Source organism: Syngnathus floridae, chromosome 1 (assembly GCF_059516105.1).
Source record: "Syngnathus floridae isolate MCC-2025c chromosome 1, RoL_Sflo_1.0, whole genome shotgun sequence".
NCBI classification, from domain to species: domain Eukaryota; kingdom Metazoa; phylum Chordata; class Actinopteri; order Syngnathiformes; family Syngnathidae; genus Syngnathus; species Syngnathus floridae.
The window spans coordinates 23,639,601-23,657,573 of NC_142413.1; the positions used below are offsets into that span (position 1 = coordinate 23,639,601).

General features: G+C 42.2%; 1 protein-coding gene across 1 annotated transcript; it reads right to left on the reverse strand.

Annotated features, from left to right (window-relative positions):
- Nucleotides 1-511: 511 nt before the first annotated feature.
- Nucleotides 512-14,762, reverse strand: atp10b (ATPase phospholipid transporting 10B). The gene is made up of 21 exons (XM_088389011.1): nt 14,253-14,762; nt 12,024-12,228; nt 11,707-11,792; nt 11,069-11,175; nt 10,610-10,741; nt 10,240-10,367; nt 9,904-10,156; nt 9,345-9,544; nt 7,734-7,898; nt 6,654-7,146; nt 6,471-6,571; nt 6,258-6,384; nt 6,002-6,186; nt 4,701-4,968; nt 4,269-4,345; nt 4,079-4,204; nt 3,787-3,987; nt 3,435-3,515; nt 3,257-3,361; nt 2,080-2,252; nt 512-1,440 (listed from the first exon to the last, which is right to left on the reverse strand). Exons 1-21 carry the CDS (start codon nt 14,660-14,662, stop codon nt 1,200-1,202), a joined length of 3,864 nt encoding a protein of 1,287 aa, XP_088245137.1. The 5' UTR covers nt 14,663-14,762; the 3' UTR covers nt 512-1,199.
- Nucleotides 14,763-17,973: the final 3,211 nt, after the last annotated feature.

The following is a 17,973-nucleotide window of genomic DNA, read 5'->3' on the forward strand; positions in this document are numbered from 1 at the left end:
TTTGCATATTTAACAGTAATATAAGAGACTTTTGATTACGAGACCCAGGAATGACATGTCTCATTTGCAACAAACTATACAATACGTTTTGCTTGGTACAATGGTGTCACGTCTATGTCTAAATTTTGCAGACATGTGCATTAACTGTGCGTGCACTATACGTTTTCTTGAAACGTTTCACATTGTGCAGACTATTAAAATGTAATGGACATTTTAACATCTCCATTCATCGGCGTCCCTTTGACCTTTAGGCAGTTACATCAGTTCAACACTGGAGGACAGCAATGATTACTTAAACTGAAGGGGGAAAACCAGAGGCCACCATGTTCTCTTCATATTTTTGTTCATTTTATGTCTGGCACTACTCCAAGTATTTTTACTGATACAAAAGAAAACGTGAAATGCCCCAAAGCACCGTTTTTTGGCAATTATATGGCAAGCTATTCATCTAAAAAATTATCAAGTAATTTTGGTCACTATCTATAAAATGTCTGCAAAATATCTCAATCAGTTCTTGAATTCAACTCTCATGAGCTGTTTTGTTTTTATTATTATATCCATCCAAACAAAAGTACTTTGAGTTGTACAATGCTTTTAAAATTAAGATTAGGCTGAAGAAAGAAGTGTGGTCTTAAAAAATATATTCCGTCACTGGCACGACAGTGAAGTATGCCAATGATAAATCAAGGCCTTTTTACAAGTAGTTTCAGCTAAAGGTTTGAATTTCCATAAGCCTTTCTGTGTGATAAGGAATTAACACACACACACGCACGCAGACACACACACACGCACACAGACACACACACACACACACGCACACACACAAATCACCTACGCTCCGTGTAGGACCACCCTGAAAGACAATTCATTCATTCCATCATACATCATGTAACATCATGTGTCGTTTACAGAGTTACATACAGAATACAGTTTTCCATGACTACTATGTTTCGCTGCATGCACCCTGAATTCCCATCAGGAATGTAACTGGCTTATACTATGTTGTTCATTGTAGCGCCAAAAAAAAAAAGAAAAAGTTTGAATTACAATTCACATGTCAAAGGGGATTTTTTTTCTCCCTGCAGAAAGTGCTCCATGCTCAAGTGCTCCACTGCTGAGCTACTTCCAGATGTAAAAAAAAAAGTTCTGAATAAATTACCATCTTAATTCTATAACGGTATTTTTTGTAGCCCTTTTCTTCATATTTTAAATGACGTTAGTGTGATTTCGTTCTCTAAGTTATCAGGGTAAGTTGGGGTCCGAGGATTGTTGGGAGAGGGTGGATCGGAGAGCTTGGAGCGTTTAACCGCCCCTGCGCCCCTGTAGCCCCTCCACTCTTTGATCCACACCTCCTTTGTGGACGCATCCAGGCGGTCCAGATGCCTGGCTTGCACAATCGGGGAGGGGGCGATAGAGTTCCTCATCACGTGAAACGTGTACCTGGGGGAGAGAGTGCAATGGTGAGAAAGTAGGCCAGTGAAAAACATGCGGCACTTTGATGTAAATCAGGGCATTCCTTCTAAATATCCTCACTTTGAGAAGGCGTCAACAAACAGAATGATGAGAAGCAGCCACTCATGATTTTTATAATTCATTGTATTTGCCCCATAAGAAAGTTTTAAAATATGGTATTTTGTCATAAACGTAAGGGGAGTCAAAACAGTACCAATTAAACTTTATCTGCTTGTTTTAAAATAATGCTATTGCCCAAGAAGACTCAGTTCCAAATATATGGTAACATTGTACAATAAGTGTGTTTAAAGCACGTGGGAGGAGTAAAACTGTTTTTGAAAATGTTTTATACGGCCTCTATATTGCAGATTAACACTATCGTGGATGGGTCTGAAATATATGTGCAAAAATGAGGATCTGATGTGAAGCTAATATTTTTAATACCGCTCGTGTTTCATCTGATTGTTTATGTTCAGAGGCTAATGATGTGCCTGATTGCTGTGATAGTCAAATGGGTAACCTCTTTATTAAATGTCAATATTAATGAACATTAAATCATTGTGTTACCGTGCTATTGTTTTTTTTCCCCACAGAGTTGCAATGGTGGAAGAATCTTTTCAATATTACCTGGGCAGTAGGGCCACCACTGTTGTGATGATGCAGATAAGGTAGAAAATAGGGTCTGCCAGTTGCTTCTGAAGCGTCCAGTATGAATTGCAGGTAATACAAGAAGTGTATAACAGCGTCAGGATGAAGGACACGGCAACACTGCCCAGCATGATGATCCAATGAACCACAGTCTGCAAACCACCAAAAAAAGCAACAACAAGACTGTAGTTCCAAAACATGTCAGATACGTTGACAGTAGACATTCCAAAGTTGAACACTCCAAATTGTTGTGGTTGGAACAATGTTCATTGATGGAATGTGACATAAAGACCAGTACCAATTACTACCCTATTCTCCTGTTTGTTTGGGGTTTTTTTGGGTTGGGCACCCGTGGTCTTTCTAGTCAGGGGAGATGGATGGAACATTTTGCCACAAAAAAAAAACCCCTCCAAACTAAAGTGTGATATAACGTGAATGCTTTTTTGCCACGAAAGACCAGTGAGACCAAAGAGAGTGAGACTACCCATAGAAATGCATTACATAAATATGTCTGCTGCTCAGTACAATAAAAAAACAATAAGATAAATCGATTCATTTTACTAACTAGATTCACTGTAAATTTATGCATGATAGACATTACTATTTGTTAGAAGTGTTATGTTACTAAAAATAGTGCCTGTAGTTTTCTGATGGAAACAGTATGAGTTTAGAACAGTGGTTCTTAACCTGGGTTCGGTCGAACCCTAGGGGTTCGGTGAGTCAGTCTCAGGGGTTCGGCAGAGCCTTCACTGCGGAGATCTGAACACACCTGAATTATTGTGTAAATTTGTGACGACACATACTATCTGAACTGGTCTCGCAAAGGCAACAGCAGAAGTCACGCTGATTTGCAGGTATGTAATTTGTTTTGAGTTCATGCATTGTATTGGTTATGTTCTTTGAACAAGGTGATGTTCATGCATGGCTCATTTCGTGCACCTGTAATAAATAAACAATGATGTCTTGAATTTGAAAAAAGTAATTTGTTCACTAAAGAGGGGTTCGGTGAATGCGCACATGAAACTGGTGGGGTTCAGTACCTCCAATAAGGTTAAGAATCACTGGTCTAGAACAATAATTCCCAAATTCTCCATATGTTTTTTATATTTATATATACAGTGTCATGATTTTTTCGTTGTTCTTGTTTGGTGCTCACCCAGGATTTGATCTCTATTGACAGATGCAGCAGGATGGTAATTAAAGAAACTGCATTCAAAGGCATTCCAAATGTGAAAACGTCAACGTCCAAATCTTTATAAACCTATGGAAAAATGAAAAGTGGTGTTTCTAGACTGTAGAATGATGGTAGACTCCACTGCTGAACGTTGTCTTACCAAGTATGGAATGAAGAAGCATACGAGACTCTGGTAGAAGGCATCAAGCATGGAAACCCAGAAGGTGCAAAAACGATATTCCTAAAATAATGATGTCCAAAATTACCATCAAATTTGATGGTAATTCTGAATGGAGTGTCAAAAAATCAGAAGAAAATTGACTTTCTATATACAATATAATTTCCAAAAAATACAAACACTAGTAATTACTAACTAGTAATTACTAGTGTTTGCATCTTTGGAAATTATATTGTGTATAGAAAGTCATTTTTTTTTTATTTATTGACACTCCATCCAGAATGTACAATCGTCTGCCGGGCCCCCCCCAAAAATTGGATAGATTTTTACTGACCCCTGCACCTTGTCCAGTTCTATAGAGTTCAGGAACCCCGAGCAGCACTTCTGCCGAAACATCTCTGTCCATGATCCCAAACATGATGGGGGGTGCGGAGGTGAAGAAGAGGTTGAAGAAAATCAGCAGCCAATAGTCCAGCATAGCCGTCGCTGTAAAGCCACAAAAGAACTGATACCAGAAGAGCAGGTTGACATTGGCCTGGAGAGATCAGTGACATTAAAACAAATTTGGTTAGATGACAAGAGGACAAGCAGGACTTACACACCACCGCTCCATTTTATTTACCCACCAAATTCTTAAAGAAGAAGTAAATGATCATATTGGCCAAGCGAGTGTAGCACCAGTGTCCGTGAACCAGCAGGAGCTTTTTAAGATGTTTGAAGCGAGAGATAGCAAAGTCACTCGCCATGACTGCCTGCGAATGACAATGTGAAATTACACATATAGCACTGAAGTATTGGCATGTTAGTGATTCTAACCTGCATCCCCTCCTGACCGGAAATCCCGATCCCAATATCAGCTGCTTGGATCATGTTAACATCATTGGCACCGTCACCTGTGGTCACATGTTACATGTTGTCACTTGAAAAGCAGTTGCGGTAGTTATTATGAGGGCTTTCAATTGCTTCCAGACAAAACTTATGCAAACATTTGTTTATGCGACTCTCTAGACAAACAAAAAAGGCTGACCTCGGTGTCAATAGCATGTTGCAACAGAGCTACAGAGAGACTGGAAGACTCACAGAACGCACACATGACCCTGCAGGAATGCATTAGTCTATATAAGCAACCTGAAATCACACTGTTGTTTTTCTGCCTGAGAAGGGATAACATGCTCATTCATTCGATAAATGACAATAAAGAGCTGAACACAAGTCCAAACAACTGTAAAAAGTATATTTTTGACTTACCGACAGCTAGAGTCATGACTTTGAGCTTCTCCCTGATGAGCTTCACCATGCTGCTCTTCTGCAAGGGCGTGACCCGACAGCAGAGCACAGAGCGGCAGCGCTTTGCCAGATCCACAAAGCGACCGTGCAGATCCTTGGACAGAAGCATGGCCAAGGTGTGTCCATCGATCACCAGAGAGATGTCTGGGGTGGTGTCCACATTACGAGGGTCGTTTTCATACCTTCGCACCTCTTCCAGAGTAGAATCCAGGATGGAAGTGCATACAAGCTGAAATAAATGGTTCATATTATTTGGCGGGTCACAGACAGTACATAAAAAAAAGTTGTGTTACTTTACACATGATACAAAGTGGGCCACATATTTTGTTTCCAGCGATTGTATGCAGTCAAAATGTCATATAAAGTGTGAGCGATGGTCAATGAGATGAGAAGTTTATTCATGTACTATTTTGCCACTCAATAAATGTACAGTTGTCATATACACTACTGCTCTCATTGCCTATGTAAATATATTGTACATAGATTGTGAAAATGTTGTCACCCAAGCACTTACTGTAATCACGGTGCTAAACATGCTAGCTATGTCAATCTTAAATTAGCTTAGAAGTTAGCATAGCTTTGTTAAGTCCCCCAATGATCATCGTCACACACACATCTGGGTGTGGTGAAATTTGTCCTCTGCATTTAACCCATTCCCATGTGATTTTGATCCATCCCCTGGGGGAGAGGGGAGCAGTGAGCAGCAGCGGTGCCGCGCTCGGGAATCATTTGGTAATCTAACCCCCCAATTCCAACCCTTAATGCTGAGTGCCAAGCAGGGAGGCAATGGGTCCCATTTTTATAGTCTTTGGTATGACCCGGCCGGGGTTTAGAACCCACAACCTTCCAGTCTCAGGGCGGACACTCTACTACTAGGCCACTGAGCTTGTTTCTTATTAGCCGCCACGGTGAAGAAGGTAACGATTACTATAAAAATAGCACTCCACAAATGTAGCCGCATGAGTTAATCGCTGTCTTAAGTAGCTACTCACGTTAAATGCCGCTTAAAAAAAAAGATTGTCGGTGTATGTCTGTATATGTTCCTCTGTAGGTCTTTTAGATTGTACTTTTTTACTTTTTTTGTCAATTATCAGTTTTGCTATTCATTGTGTTTTGATGAGGTGCAAAATGCAAATTCTGCCTCACAAACTGCGATCCACTTATTTCGAGCCTTGGGTAACAAGCGGGGCTCCACTCCCTCATCCTCTTACCTTAGCTTGGACATAAGGTGGACATAGTAGGGCGGTGAAGTGCCTCCTCACCTTATTTTTGCAGCTCATGTTAATCACCAGGTCTTCGTCTTCCAACAGTCGGCAGGCATAGCCAATGTTGACGGCCGTTTCCAACTTGTCACCAGTCAGCACCCACACCTTAATCCCTGCTTCCCGCAGCGCCAGGATGGTATCTGGAACGCTCTCCTGCAGACGGTCCTCAATGCCTGTCGCCCCTGCGAGAAGACATTTACAGATAGATGTATGTTTTACAGGCGTGGGGATGGATGGGTTGTTAACTTGTTACCCAGCAGGGTGAGATTTGTCTCCAGCTGCACAGCGGTGTCCATAATGAGCTGCTCTCTGCCGTCGATGGCGGCCATAGCGCTCTGTCTGCTCACGGACCATACGTTGTAGTCTTGGGCGCTAACAACCTGCAGCACGCACATCACAACCAAGGAGCTGTTGCAGTAGCAGGGCACAAACATGCTTGTAATTGTTCACATTCTCCGCTGCGTACCTTCTTTGTAAAGCAAAGCGTGCGCAGCCCTTCTTTAGCATAGCAGTCGAGGTGATACTGAGTATCTGCTACGACAGTCTTCTGATTTCCACTGAGATGCTCTAGAAATGTAGAAAAACAGGCAAATATTCGCATGGTTTTCTTTTGGATTTGAGTTCTTCGGTCTGTATAAAGTGTCTTCACCGGCATATGGTGCTCCGAGCAGCTCCATGATTGAGTAGTCTGCACCCTTAGTGTACAGCACACACTCTTTGGTGATGGGATGGCGCACCAACACGGACATTCTTTTCCTGTTCGAGTCGAAGGTCAGCGTGTCCAGCACCTCAAAGACCAGGACTTGACCCGATGGCAGCCTCACTGTCACGCTGTCGGGGGTGCGGCTAAGCAGAATGAAACCGTACGCTTTGGCGGCATACACCAAAGCCGCCTCGTCTGGACTTTCGGCCTCATAATTTCGGCCGTTGGATTCAATGGTCTGACCACATGATGAAAAAACTCCAGAGTCATCCTCTTTCGGAAAGGGGTTAAAGCGGTCGTCCTCTTTAAAAGAGGCGTCTGAGAAAGATCGGTCCCTTTTGGATGCAAATACTTTGCGAAGAGAGCTTGCCTTCGTCAAGAGGTTGGAGAAATTATCCAAAGGATTAGTTGACTGGAAGGAAGATGGATATTTATGCGTCTGAAAGAAAATGAAACCATTTGTTTATCATGTGTTATTTTTCATCATATATTTCAGCTGCATTGTACATCTTAAATTACACAACTGCGGCAAAGCTATATTCTCCCATTTGTCAGGCTTCCAGAAATAACTAAATTAATGCAAGTAACCTCGGCTGCCCTGTATATCTCACCTTTAATACCGAGCTCATTTAGAAAAGGCTTGGTATCTTTGCAACTGGCAGAGACAAATTAGGAGCAATTTAGTACTGACCACAGATAAAAGTGAAGACTTTAAACAACTGGAGAATTCATTTCATTCTGGGAGAAGCAATTAAATCTGAGTTAAACCTGCAAGCTGGTCAAATCATATATAACTCAGAGACCTAAAGCCATTAAATAATGAGAATACAGTAATATATTTAATTCAGAATTTTATTTACAGGGGTATCAATTTGTGATATTTATTTTTAAAGACAGAACACAAGGCACTAGGCTTAGGGCGCAAAAATAAATGATTACTTCTATTAAAAGAAGAAATCCCTCTGTCATCTTTTCTCACTTCCTTTTTTATTTCCCACCCACAATGACAGTAAACAGAACACTCACCCTCTGTCTCCGAGCTGTTGCCATGGAAACCACCACCGTGTTGCAAATGGCAAGAGCCAGAAAAAAGTCTAGGTATGGATCCATTTTCTGACTGCTGCTGCTAATCGTACTCTCTGCTACGCTGACCTGCCCGAGCAGCTTCCTGTCTTGAATCACCTCAGTTTCCTGCGCCAAAGAAATGAATCAGTCTATTAATTTATAGCTGGTGGAAATTGAAAAAGATTTATTCAAATGAATTTTATTTTTATTTTACTTATATGCACTGTATAATAAATCTGGAATGAGAGTTTATCTCATTGGACTTTCTTAGTCTTGGTATGGCTCTTCTGGCCTCTACCCGCCACAGACAAACACAGAAAGTGAACTATTCTACCATATATTATGATGTATAGATAGTGCATGCTTTCCGTTTAAGTGACATCGGTGGTCTAAGCCAAATGGCGCCCAGCACGACCATATGCCCAGTCACGGACGCTTGGTCAACTTTCAGCCAAGATAAATGTGCTCACCACTGACGCCTCACGGATTGACCATCTGCAATGACCGCTGGTGTCCAAAAGGTCTACTGACCAAAAGGTTGAGCAAAAAAAAAAAAAAAAGTCAATTTGAGCTATATATAACAATTTATGTGTGTATAATGCGTTCACCAAACACACTAACACACAGTATTTGTATTTGGAGAGATTCAGTCTTGTGCAAAGGTTTTTGGTTTGTTTCTACTTCCACAACATTTCGATGTGATAAAAAACATTAATACTAGAAAACACATTCCAAGAAGGCGCAAAAAATATACAACTTACAACATTACAACACATTACTTTGTTGAGGGGCAGTGCAAGAGCCAAGAAAGATTCCATTAAATCACAGGGAGGACCTGGACAATGATGCTAATGTAGACATGAAATGCATTTTTCGAATTTTAGTCATTGACATCAATGGAATCTTCCATTCCACAATGTTATGGCCATCAGTCCATTTGTCAGCCTCCACGCACAAGGAAGTAGAACAAAGAAACACTATTTTCAAGTGGCCTTTGTGAGTAGTTCATCCTTGACGCAGGTATGTGCATGTTATTTTGTCTGTATGCTAATAATAAGATTGTAATGGTGATGAGGCCTTCCCCGAATCAATTGTTCTTACCAGCGATCAATTTAAACAATACTATTTTATGTTTAATTTGTCTTTTGATTAAAGTTTTTACACATTATTATTACAATTATTTATTATCATTCATGTTCCAGCATGGTGTCGTAGTGGTTGATATGTATCACAAATCTGGGTTCAAACATTCAATGATCTATAAATTGTTTAATAATGATTCATATAGTGTCATTATTAAAAAATTTAATAATAACCCTTACTAAGTGTAGGATCGTTTGTTTTTCATTCAATTAAATTATCGGTCCCATTACGACTATGGAAGAATGAGTGTTTTTGCAGATCTGACCTTGAGTGACCCTCATGCACGGTCAAGACAATTCTTCATGATTTCCCTATATACGTATATTTTTTTGGGGCTGCCTCACAGTGTCAGACCAAGCAAGTACACAAGCCCCCTGTGGTTCCCTCCAGCATCTCTAGAACCAAATCTTGACTGAGCACTCATCCTACCAGTCGACTGCTGAAGGCCACGTTGCTCTGGGCGTTTCCTGCAAACTTGTTCTTTTGTCTGCTTTCATGGTGCCGATGAGTGCCTTCGGGGCTGCTGGCCTCAGCATCCAGAGACCATCCGTGCTGTGGGGATTGTGGCTGCTGGGTATAGATGACCTCTTCTTCGGATTCTGGCTCATCAATAATAGCCAAGCGGATGGCTAAACCCGCCCAAACAATGTTGTGTTATTTAAAATAGAGGAGAGAGAAAGAGACAGAGAGACAGAGACTCTCACACACACACACACACAGGCATACAGTACTGATTTAGACACTTGCAGAAGTAAAACTTGTACTATTTTCTCAGGTACATGTTTAGTCTTGGTTTCCAAACAACACCTTCTAGCATGTCCACATTCCACTGTGGTGAACAATTGTTTGTAAAAGTTAAACAATGAATTTTCCTATGACGGAGTCACTATCGCTTTCCCTTTATGTACTGTTGACACTTATTGAGTGATTCATGCTTGAGGACAGCTTTCACAATGCACGAATGATGGAATGTATTGGTGATGTTTACCATTCTCTTTGTGCGGGTACTCCGTTCCCATGATGGAGCAACGTCGAAACACCATCTTGTTCTCAGTGAGCGTGCCCGTCTTGTCGGAGAAGATGTACTCAATCTGCCCTAGGTCCTCCGTAATGTTCAGAGCTTTACACTGTATTCGGCTGTCTGTCTCCTCATCGTAAAGGTCTATGTCTTGCGTGATAAAGAAGATCTGGCCAATCTTCACCAGCTCAATGGAAACATAGAGGGAGATTGGGATCAGAACCTGAAAGAAGATAGAACAATAACTCAAATGTTTATTTCTGGGGGGTTTTGGCATCAAAACAAGAGGTGAAGACTTGTTTCAACCTGCAGAAGGATGATCATGCTGAAGAACATGTAGAAGCTGGACAGACTGGGACTGTCCACTTGGTCGTTGCTGTTGGGCACTAGGTAAGGGGGCACGCCAGGTAGTGCCTGCCGCCAAAAGAAGTGACCTAAATGTGTAAGGACAGGAGTCTCAATCACATCAGCTGCCATAAAGGGGGAGGCTATTTTTGGCGCCACGCCTCTCCGCACCCACTGCCACCCATCGTCATTCAGCAAAATGGGCTTGGGGCCAAAGTGACCAATCACCGGCTAGTGCAAATTAAATGCCCCCTCCCAGGTTTCAAAGCTTTTAAACATAAAGTGATGTGCATAATGATTTCATGGTTTGGTTATGTAATTCGTCACCGACCTAGTGCTCCGACGAGACACATGGCGAGGAGCAGAATGACGCAAAAGATGACGTCCACGTTCAGTTTCCGCTCCAGTTTGCTGCGTTTGTATCTTGGCCCATTGTTGTTCAGCATTGACTTTGTTTCATGGCCTTGATGGTGGGACAAGAAGGTTATTATCATTATTATCATCCATCCATCCATCCATCCATCCATCCATCCATCCATCCATCCATCCATCCATCCATCCATCCATCCATCCATCCATCCATCCATCCATCCATCCATCCATCCATCCATCCATCCATCCATCCATCCATCCATCCATCCATCCTTCCTTCCTTCCTTCCTTCCTTCCTTCCTTCCTTCCTTCCTTCCTTCCTTCCTTCCTTCCTTCCTTCCTTCCTTCCTTCCTTCCTCCCTTCCTTCCTTCCTTCCTTCAGCAGTTAAGATGGTCGGAGAGAATGAACAATATGTACCTGCATACACCACAAAGCCGACAGCGTGGTCGGTATTTCTGACAGTGCAACCTCGAAGCAGCAGACTCCCAATTCCAGCGCCGACTTTTTCTTCATTTGGTTTCTCCCTGTGGCAGAAGAAAGAATACCCCTTGTTAGACATTCATTGTATACGTCCCGCATTTTCAATTGTCTGCCTTTTAGGCCACAGCTGGGCAGCAAGAAGAGATGAGCTATTCGATTTGTAACTCCCAGGGAAATTGATTAGAGTCTATTATAGCTCTAATGATGCCTCTGATGGCATCAGAAAGTGCAGCAAGTGGGTAGGAATTAGGTTTTACCCTGCTCTGAAAGGTTTCATAAATCCAGACATCCATCTGTTTGGACTGCGTAACTTCCGTCTACCTCCAACAGTTTTCATTTTATATCATTTTCCGTTGGTCAACTTCTACTGCAGTCAGTAATTTTAAAACGTTTCTCAAAGCACTGCCTGTAAATGTAATCCTTTTGTGATGTTGACTGTCTGGACTCCAGAAAGACTTTTTCTAAATATAATGAAGCTCAATTGAAAACCTTATTTTGAATTCAGAGCAATTCAGATTTAACCAGTGGTAACAGATTGTGTTTGACTTTGGAGAGTGACCGTATTTGATACTTACACATAACACTTGAAGTAATTCAGATTGCTGTTGGGCTTTTCGCATACCACAACACTGTTGAAACTTTCAGGTTCAAAGTCGGGCTCCTGGTGAAAGACAGTGGAGCTCCATGTCATGAAACCGGCTCTCCCAGAGTGATATGATTGTTATATCAGACACAGGCACATGAAGTACAAAATGTTTGCATGTCAATCAATTGGTGAGGTATTCATCTTGGCGGGCTGCACCACCAACTACGCATAAGACACGTAAGACACGTCAGATTACTTTGGTTTGGCCGTCATCAACGACGATGATGAATTACTGGTCGTGCTCACCGTGACGCAGAGTCCGGGAACCACCTTTCTCTCTTTGAGGTTGGTCTCGCCATCCAGGTTGGACGTCTCTATGTGGCACATCCCATTGCGGTCTGATGTGTGCAGAAGCAGGAGGTCTGCAGGGACGATTTCGTTGCAAAGCGCCTTCACAAAGTCACCCACGCGTGCATCCTTCCAACGCCGCTCCACAAATTGCTTGTCTTTTCTGGAAGACCCACGGAGACATGAGGGATTTTTGCACATGCCTGCCACTTGAAGTAAAAAAAAGAGGCCTTTTTGCCCCAGGTTGTGATACTTCTCACGGAAATTCTCGTCCATGTAGCTGTGCTGGAAGCGCTGGCTAACTAGTAGTGACAGACAACTGCAGGTATGCTGCCCTTCATGTACAACCTGATCGGGTGGCTTCCTCACAACACCACACCTGGGATACAATGAGCTGAAGTGTATGTATGTTTTAGCCTTTTGTGTTTTTTGATGAGTCACTAACAACATCTATCTATCTATCTATCTATCTATCTATCTATCTATCTATCTATCTATCTATCTATCTATCTATCTATCTATCTATCTATCTATCTATCTATCTATCTATCTATCTATCTATCTATCTATCTATCTATCTATCTATCTATCTATCTATCTATCTATCTATCTATCTATCTATCTATCTATCTATCTATCTATCTATCTATCTATCTATCTATCTATCTATCTACCTACCTACCTACCTACCTACCTACCTACCTACCTACCTACCTACCTACCTACCTACCTACCTACCTGTCTGTCTGTCTGTCTGTCTGTCTGTCTGTCTGTCTGTCTGTCTGTCTGTCTGTCTGTCTGTCTGTCTGTCTGTCTGTCTGTCTGTCTGTCTATCTATCTATCTATCTATCTATCTATCTATCTATCTATCTATCTATCTATCTATCTATCTATCTATCTATCTATCTATCTATCTAACGTGCTGCCATGATATATTATATTATATTATATTATATTATATTATATTATATTATATTATATTATATTATATTATATTATATCATTTTGAGCTCAATTTGCACGGTGATACACATCTCAATTGCCCACACGGTAACATTCCATTTTTTATCTCTCCAGAGCTCGGAGGCAAAATGCTAATTAATGGCGAGTAGGTATAGCTAGTATTAGTCAACATCAACTCTGTATCCAGATTGTTCATTTTACTTTTCCATTAAAACATACATTCTGCTATTTTGGATTGGTTTGGTTGTGTTCAATCTGTCATTATCCAAGGAAACAGTGGCCTCAGACAACCTTACTGAGCTATTCTTGCAAAACAGCAATAGTATCTTGTTTGTGTTGCTTGAACGCAAGAGGATTGACAGGACTATGAAGTCAAGTAGATTAGATGGTCTAGAATGATAAGGCGCATAATGCTTTCACTATGCGTTGTGTGGAAACCCACAATAGAATTTGTTGTTTTGGAAATTAGCCATCCGTTTTGTCACATTGACTTTTAAAACACTCCCTTCCGTAAATAGCCATAGGAAAAAAAAAAACGTCTAACAAGTCTAAAAATATTTAGCATGTCCAACCAGAGTGCTGGGTAGGCTGCTTATCTCATTGCTTGGGGCCAAAGTGACAAGTGTCTGTCGTCATTGCGTTCAAGGCCACCTAGACTGACACACAAACACATATACACACGCACAGGTGCATCTGCCTCAACATCCGCGCTGACTTAAGTGCAAAGGTTGAAAGCGTGCAGGTTCCGGTTCAAATGACAAACTGGGAACCCTTCAGCCTCACGTGCAAGGAAATACACATTCTCCACTCCTCCTCTCAATGTAACTCCAAAATCACACCATTGAGATGGTTGGTAAAATGACAAGAGTTTTATCCTCCTTTGTAAATTATTCATTTTACACCAGCGGTTCAAAAATAGATCCCTGCTAACCTTAGTGTCTCTGCTGACACAACACCCAGTTGAGGCTTTCATCAAATGCGCACAATGCCGTAGTGAGATATACTGTTGTGAGCCTCTTCAAAAGAGGAATAATCTCCCACACAATTTCTATTTCTAAGTCGAGAATTCCCACCGGGAGCTCAAACGCAGAGGAGGAGGAGAAAACACACACACGCACTGTGGGACACTGGCTGCACACACTCATGCAGACATTTATTTTGATCACAGAGGTGCCTTGAATGCACCATTTTGCGCTCAATGCGCACGACGATGTAGGTTGTTACCTGCTATAGATGAAGCACGGCATGTTATTGAGCTTCTTGTCTGACTGGTACCTCCTGAAGTCCTCCCAGGCGTCTTTAAGGGCGGTGAGGGACAGAATGACACAAATGGGTATAAGAGCCACCTCGGGCTCAAAGGCGTTCACCACGGGCACAAAGTTGAGGATAGCCAGGCCCACAAAGTAGATGTTTGCCAGACGGTGAAACTGCTCAAAGAGATTGAGTGGTATAAAGAAGAGAAGGGTGTATTTGGTGGTCTTGATAGAGTTCCCGGGAAAGTGGCGGTTGGGTTGCTTCTTCTTCCCCAGGCCTTCATAAGGCAGATTGGATACCAAGCGGCGAAGATCATTCTCTCGTACCCTTTGACCTGTCAGGACGTCCCTGATCTGGGCCAGAAGGTTCCACCAAGCCATGGAAGAGCTCTCTGTTCTCCTGCTTGTCAACAAGCTCCCTTTCTTTCCATCGTCTGGCTGCTGTGTCACTCTTCCAGCTTGTGTGTGTTTGAGGCCTCATTCACATAAGTGACACCACCTTTCTGACTCGCTCCGCCCTACGCATTGACAGGTGTGTTCACATTCCTTAAGTCATTCAGTCTACCACAGAGGAGGAATACAGTTGCTCTGCAAAGGTCAAAGGTCTCTCTTTTTGTTTCCACGTGTTCTGTTTGGTTGCTTGGTATTGCAGGTGGAGCTGGAATACTTTTTATCCTGAACTGTTTTGCTGTGCAATGGGGGAGCTTGATTTTTTTATATGTATATATTTATTTTGAATTATTTTGTACTGTATAGGATATTTTTAGCCTACAAAAGAGAACAAAGGAAGTGCTGGAGCCTATCCTAGGCGGCATTGGGCAAAAAGCAGACTACACCCTGAACTGGTCAATTAAGTTCTTTTGAAACTAATTACCTCCAGATGTTTTTTTTTTTTAATTTTCTGTGGTCCTAAGACTCTTTCATTTAAATCAACAAAGCAACACACCATATCCAGTTGATGCAGATATTTTGTCTACTGTTGTCGAGTTTTGCAATCTGGGTTGAATGATGGTGTTTAAATGTTCTTGTGCCTGCAACAAAGCAGGCTTTGCACAGATGGCATATACGTAAGATGCCTTGCACTTCTTCATGTTGACATATGTTGTCTTTTCCAGATCAGGCTGCTGAACCTGTTCAAACAAACCAGATTTGCACAGGGGTCATGCCATTGATTACGATTACTATATTTACACACTGAGCCGAAGCACACCTGCCTGACTGAATGTACCGTATTTTTCGGACTATAAATTTTTTCATAGTTTGGGTGGGGGGGGACGACTTATACTGAGGAGCGACTTATATGTGAATTTTTTCACAAATTTTCAAAATTAAAAAAAAAAAGTGAACCCGCGATGTAGCAAGGGATTGCTGTAATTTGAATTTCAAGTGACGTCAGCGGCGCGGCGTGGCGCGGCGCGGCGCTGCGGTTGTTTACATAAAGGACAAGGATTCAATCACGGAATGACGAAGGGCCCCACGTACTACTGGCATCATGAGCGGCTTTGTTTGTAAGTGACACAGAGGATGAAGAGTTTGAAGGATTTAATGATTTGGAGTGACACAGAAGTTTTGAAAAACTATTATGGCACAACCGGTCCTACTCTACAGAACTCTCTTTCCCCTCCATGGATGGAAGTTGGGGGCCGGCGCTCGGCCGGGTGGCTGTCCGGGGACGGTGGATGGGGCTCGGACATGGCTTTTACGCACGCCCAGTCCTATTCTATGGAGCTCTCTTCCACCTCCGGGGCTGGAAGTGCCACCTCCGGGGATGGAAGTCCACGCCGCCACACGCCTGAAAGTCGACGCCGGTGCTTGGGGCCGTGTGGCAGTCAACTATTATGTTATAGTTATTTGATATATTTTATTTCGTGTAGCAACTTGTTTTTGTTAAATAAAGAGCCGTTTACCAAACCCACGTTTTTCCTGGTACTTTGTTAACGCTACAATATAGTTATATACTAGATCTGTGGAATAACGACGAGGCTGACGTCAGGGCGCATGCGCGGCGTTGTTGACAAAGGACGACGAATTTGATCGATGGATTTAATGATTTGGAGTGACACAGATGGTTTGATAATATTATTGCTTATACAATAGTTATTTGATATGTAATTTATATCGAGTTATATGGGTCTGTGGAATGTTTACAAGTGCAAGCGCCGTCAGTGTTGTGCTCGATTTGGTTCCCCCTGCCGCGGGAGCGCGCACGCCTTGATTGGAAAGCGAAAAACCGATGCCGCACGGCGTCGTACGGCGTCAGCACTATGCTATTTTCAATAAAAACATGAAGAACTCACGTTTGCGTCAGTCAATTTTAATTTTTATAAAGGATTATTCTCATTTGATGTCTTTAAATTCATCCGCGTTCTGCCGTTGAAGCGGGGTGCATTCAAAGACCAGTCGTACAGACGAAACACTCATTCACTTCACCCAAAAGCAACAATATAATTACGTGAGCTCTTTTCATAAACCTCGATGCAAAGAAACTCCTCTTTTTGGGTACCGTTACATGCTACAAGGAGTATATATTACAAAGGAGACGTTATACTTAATTGTGATCATCATTCATCCATCCATTTTATTACTCAGGTATTTTCAAAGCAAATTAATATTGTTGCATTTATTAATTTGTTTTAAAATGACAGCGCAATATAATTAAAAGCTGACACTATAACAATGTCAAACATTTAAGAAAAAGGCACACACGTTTTGTGATCAAATCTTTCATAACGAGAATGATTTGAGTGAATTGATTTGAATGAATAATTGAGAAGAAATTTCAGTTGTAAAGCCTTCTTTTGTCCCAAGCAAAGTGACAGGTGGTGGGGAGGGGGGATAAAAATTGTAACAGGAAATGTCAAGCCGTGAGAATTTGTGCCCCCCTCCCATTTTGAGAACAGTGAGTCCTGGACATCGACCGGCTTTTTTTCTGTCTTCCTGGGGGTCTGTTCAGGTTGTGTGGCAAATTTGAACAGAATCCCTCATTCCTAGGCCAAATTACAGGGGGGGGAACACATCCTCACGGCCGCCCTGTGAGGATATGTTCCCCCACCTCATTTTGAGAATGGTGAGTGCTGGACTCCAGCTGTTTTTTACTGTCTTCCTGGGGGTCTGTTCAGGTACTGTGGCAAATTTGAACAGGTTCCCTCATCCCTAGGCCAAATTACAGGGGGGGAACACATCCTCACGGTGGGCCTGTGAGGATATGTCCCCCCCCCTTATTTTGAGAACGGTGAGTGCTGGACTCCAGCTGTTTTTTTTCTGTCTTCCTGGGGGTCTGTTCAAGTTTTGTGGCAAATTTGAACTGGTTCCCTTATTCCTAGGCCAAATTACAGGGGGGGAACACATCCTCACGGTGGCCCCGAATTTGCAATGTCCTTCAATGGTCAGGTGTGTGTGATCCGTGGTCAGCTGGCGCATGAATAGTACGGTGACGCAGCTGTGAATGCACTCTACACACACAGAGTGATACCAAAAAAAAACACACATGCTTTCACATAGCAGAGTCCTGTGCATACCTAATTAGTTCAGTGACACGGAAAGACTACAAAGTCAAAAGCATCTGCCTTTTCCCTCTTTTCTTATACGTGCCAACATGAATGCCATTTTTCCCCCACCAAGAGAACACAAAGTATGTGTCTATTGTAGATTTGTGTTTTAGCAATGGATGGAGGAACATGAAACTAGATCCC

Bases quoted from the DNA above. Each gene is read 5' to 3' on its own strand.
- atp10b (XM_088389011.1), bottom strand. From the start codon at position 14,662: ATGGCTTGGTGGAACCTTCTGGCCCAGATCAGGGACGTCCTGACAGGT. The intron at 10,368-10,609 runs GTCGGTGACGAA...TTACACATTTAG, and splicing joins GTGTCTCGTCGGAGCACTAG to GTCACTTCTTTTGGCGGCAG. The intron at 6,385-6,470 runs GTACGCAGCGGA...TGCGTGCTGCAG, and splicing joins CGCTTTGCTTTACAAAGAAG to GTTGTTAGCGCCCAAGACTA.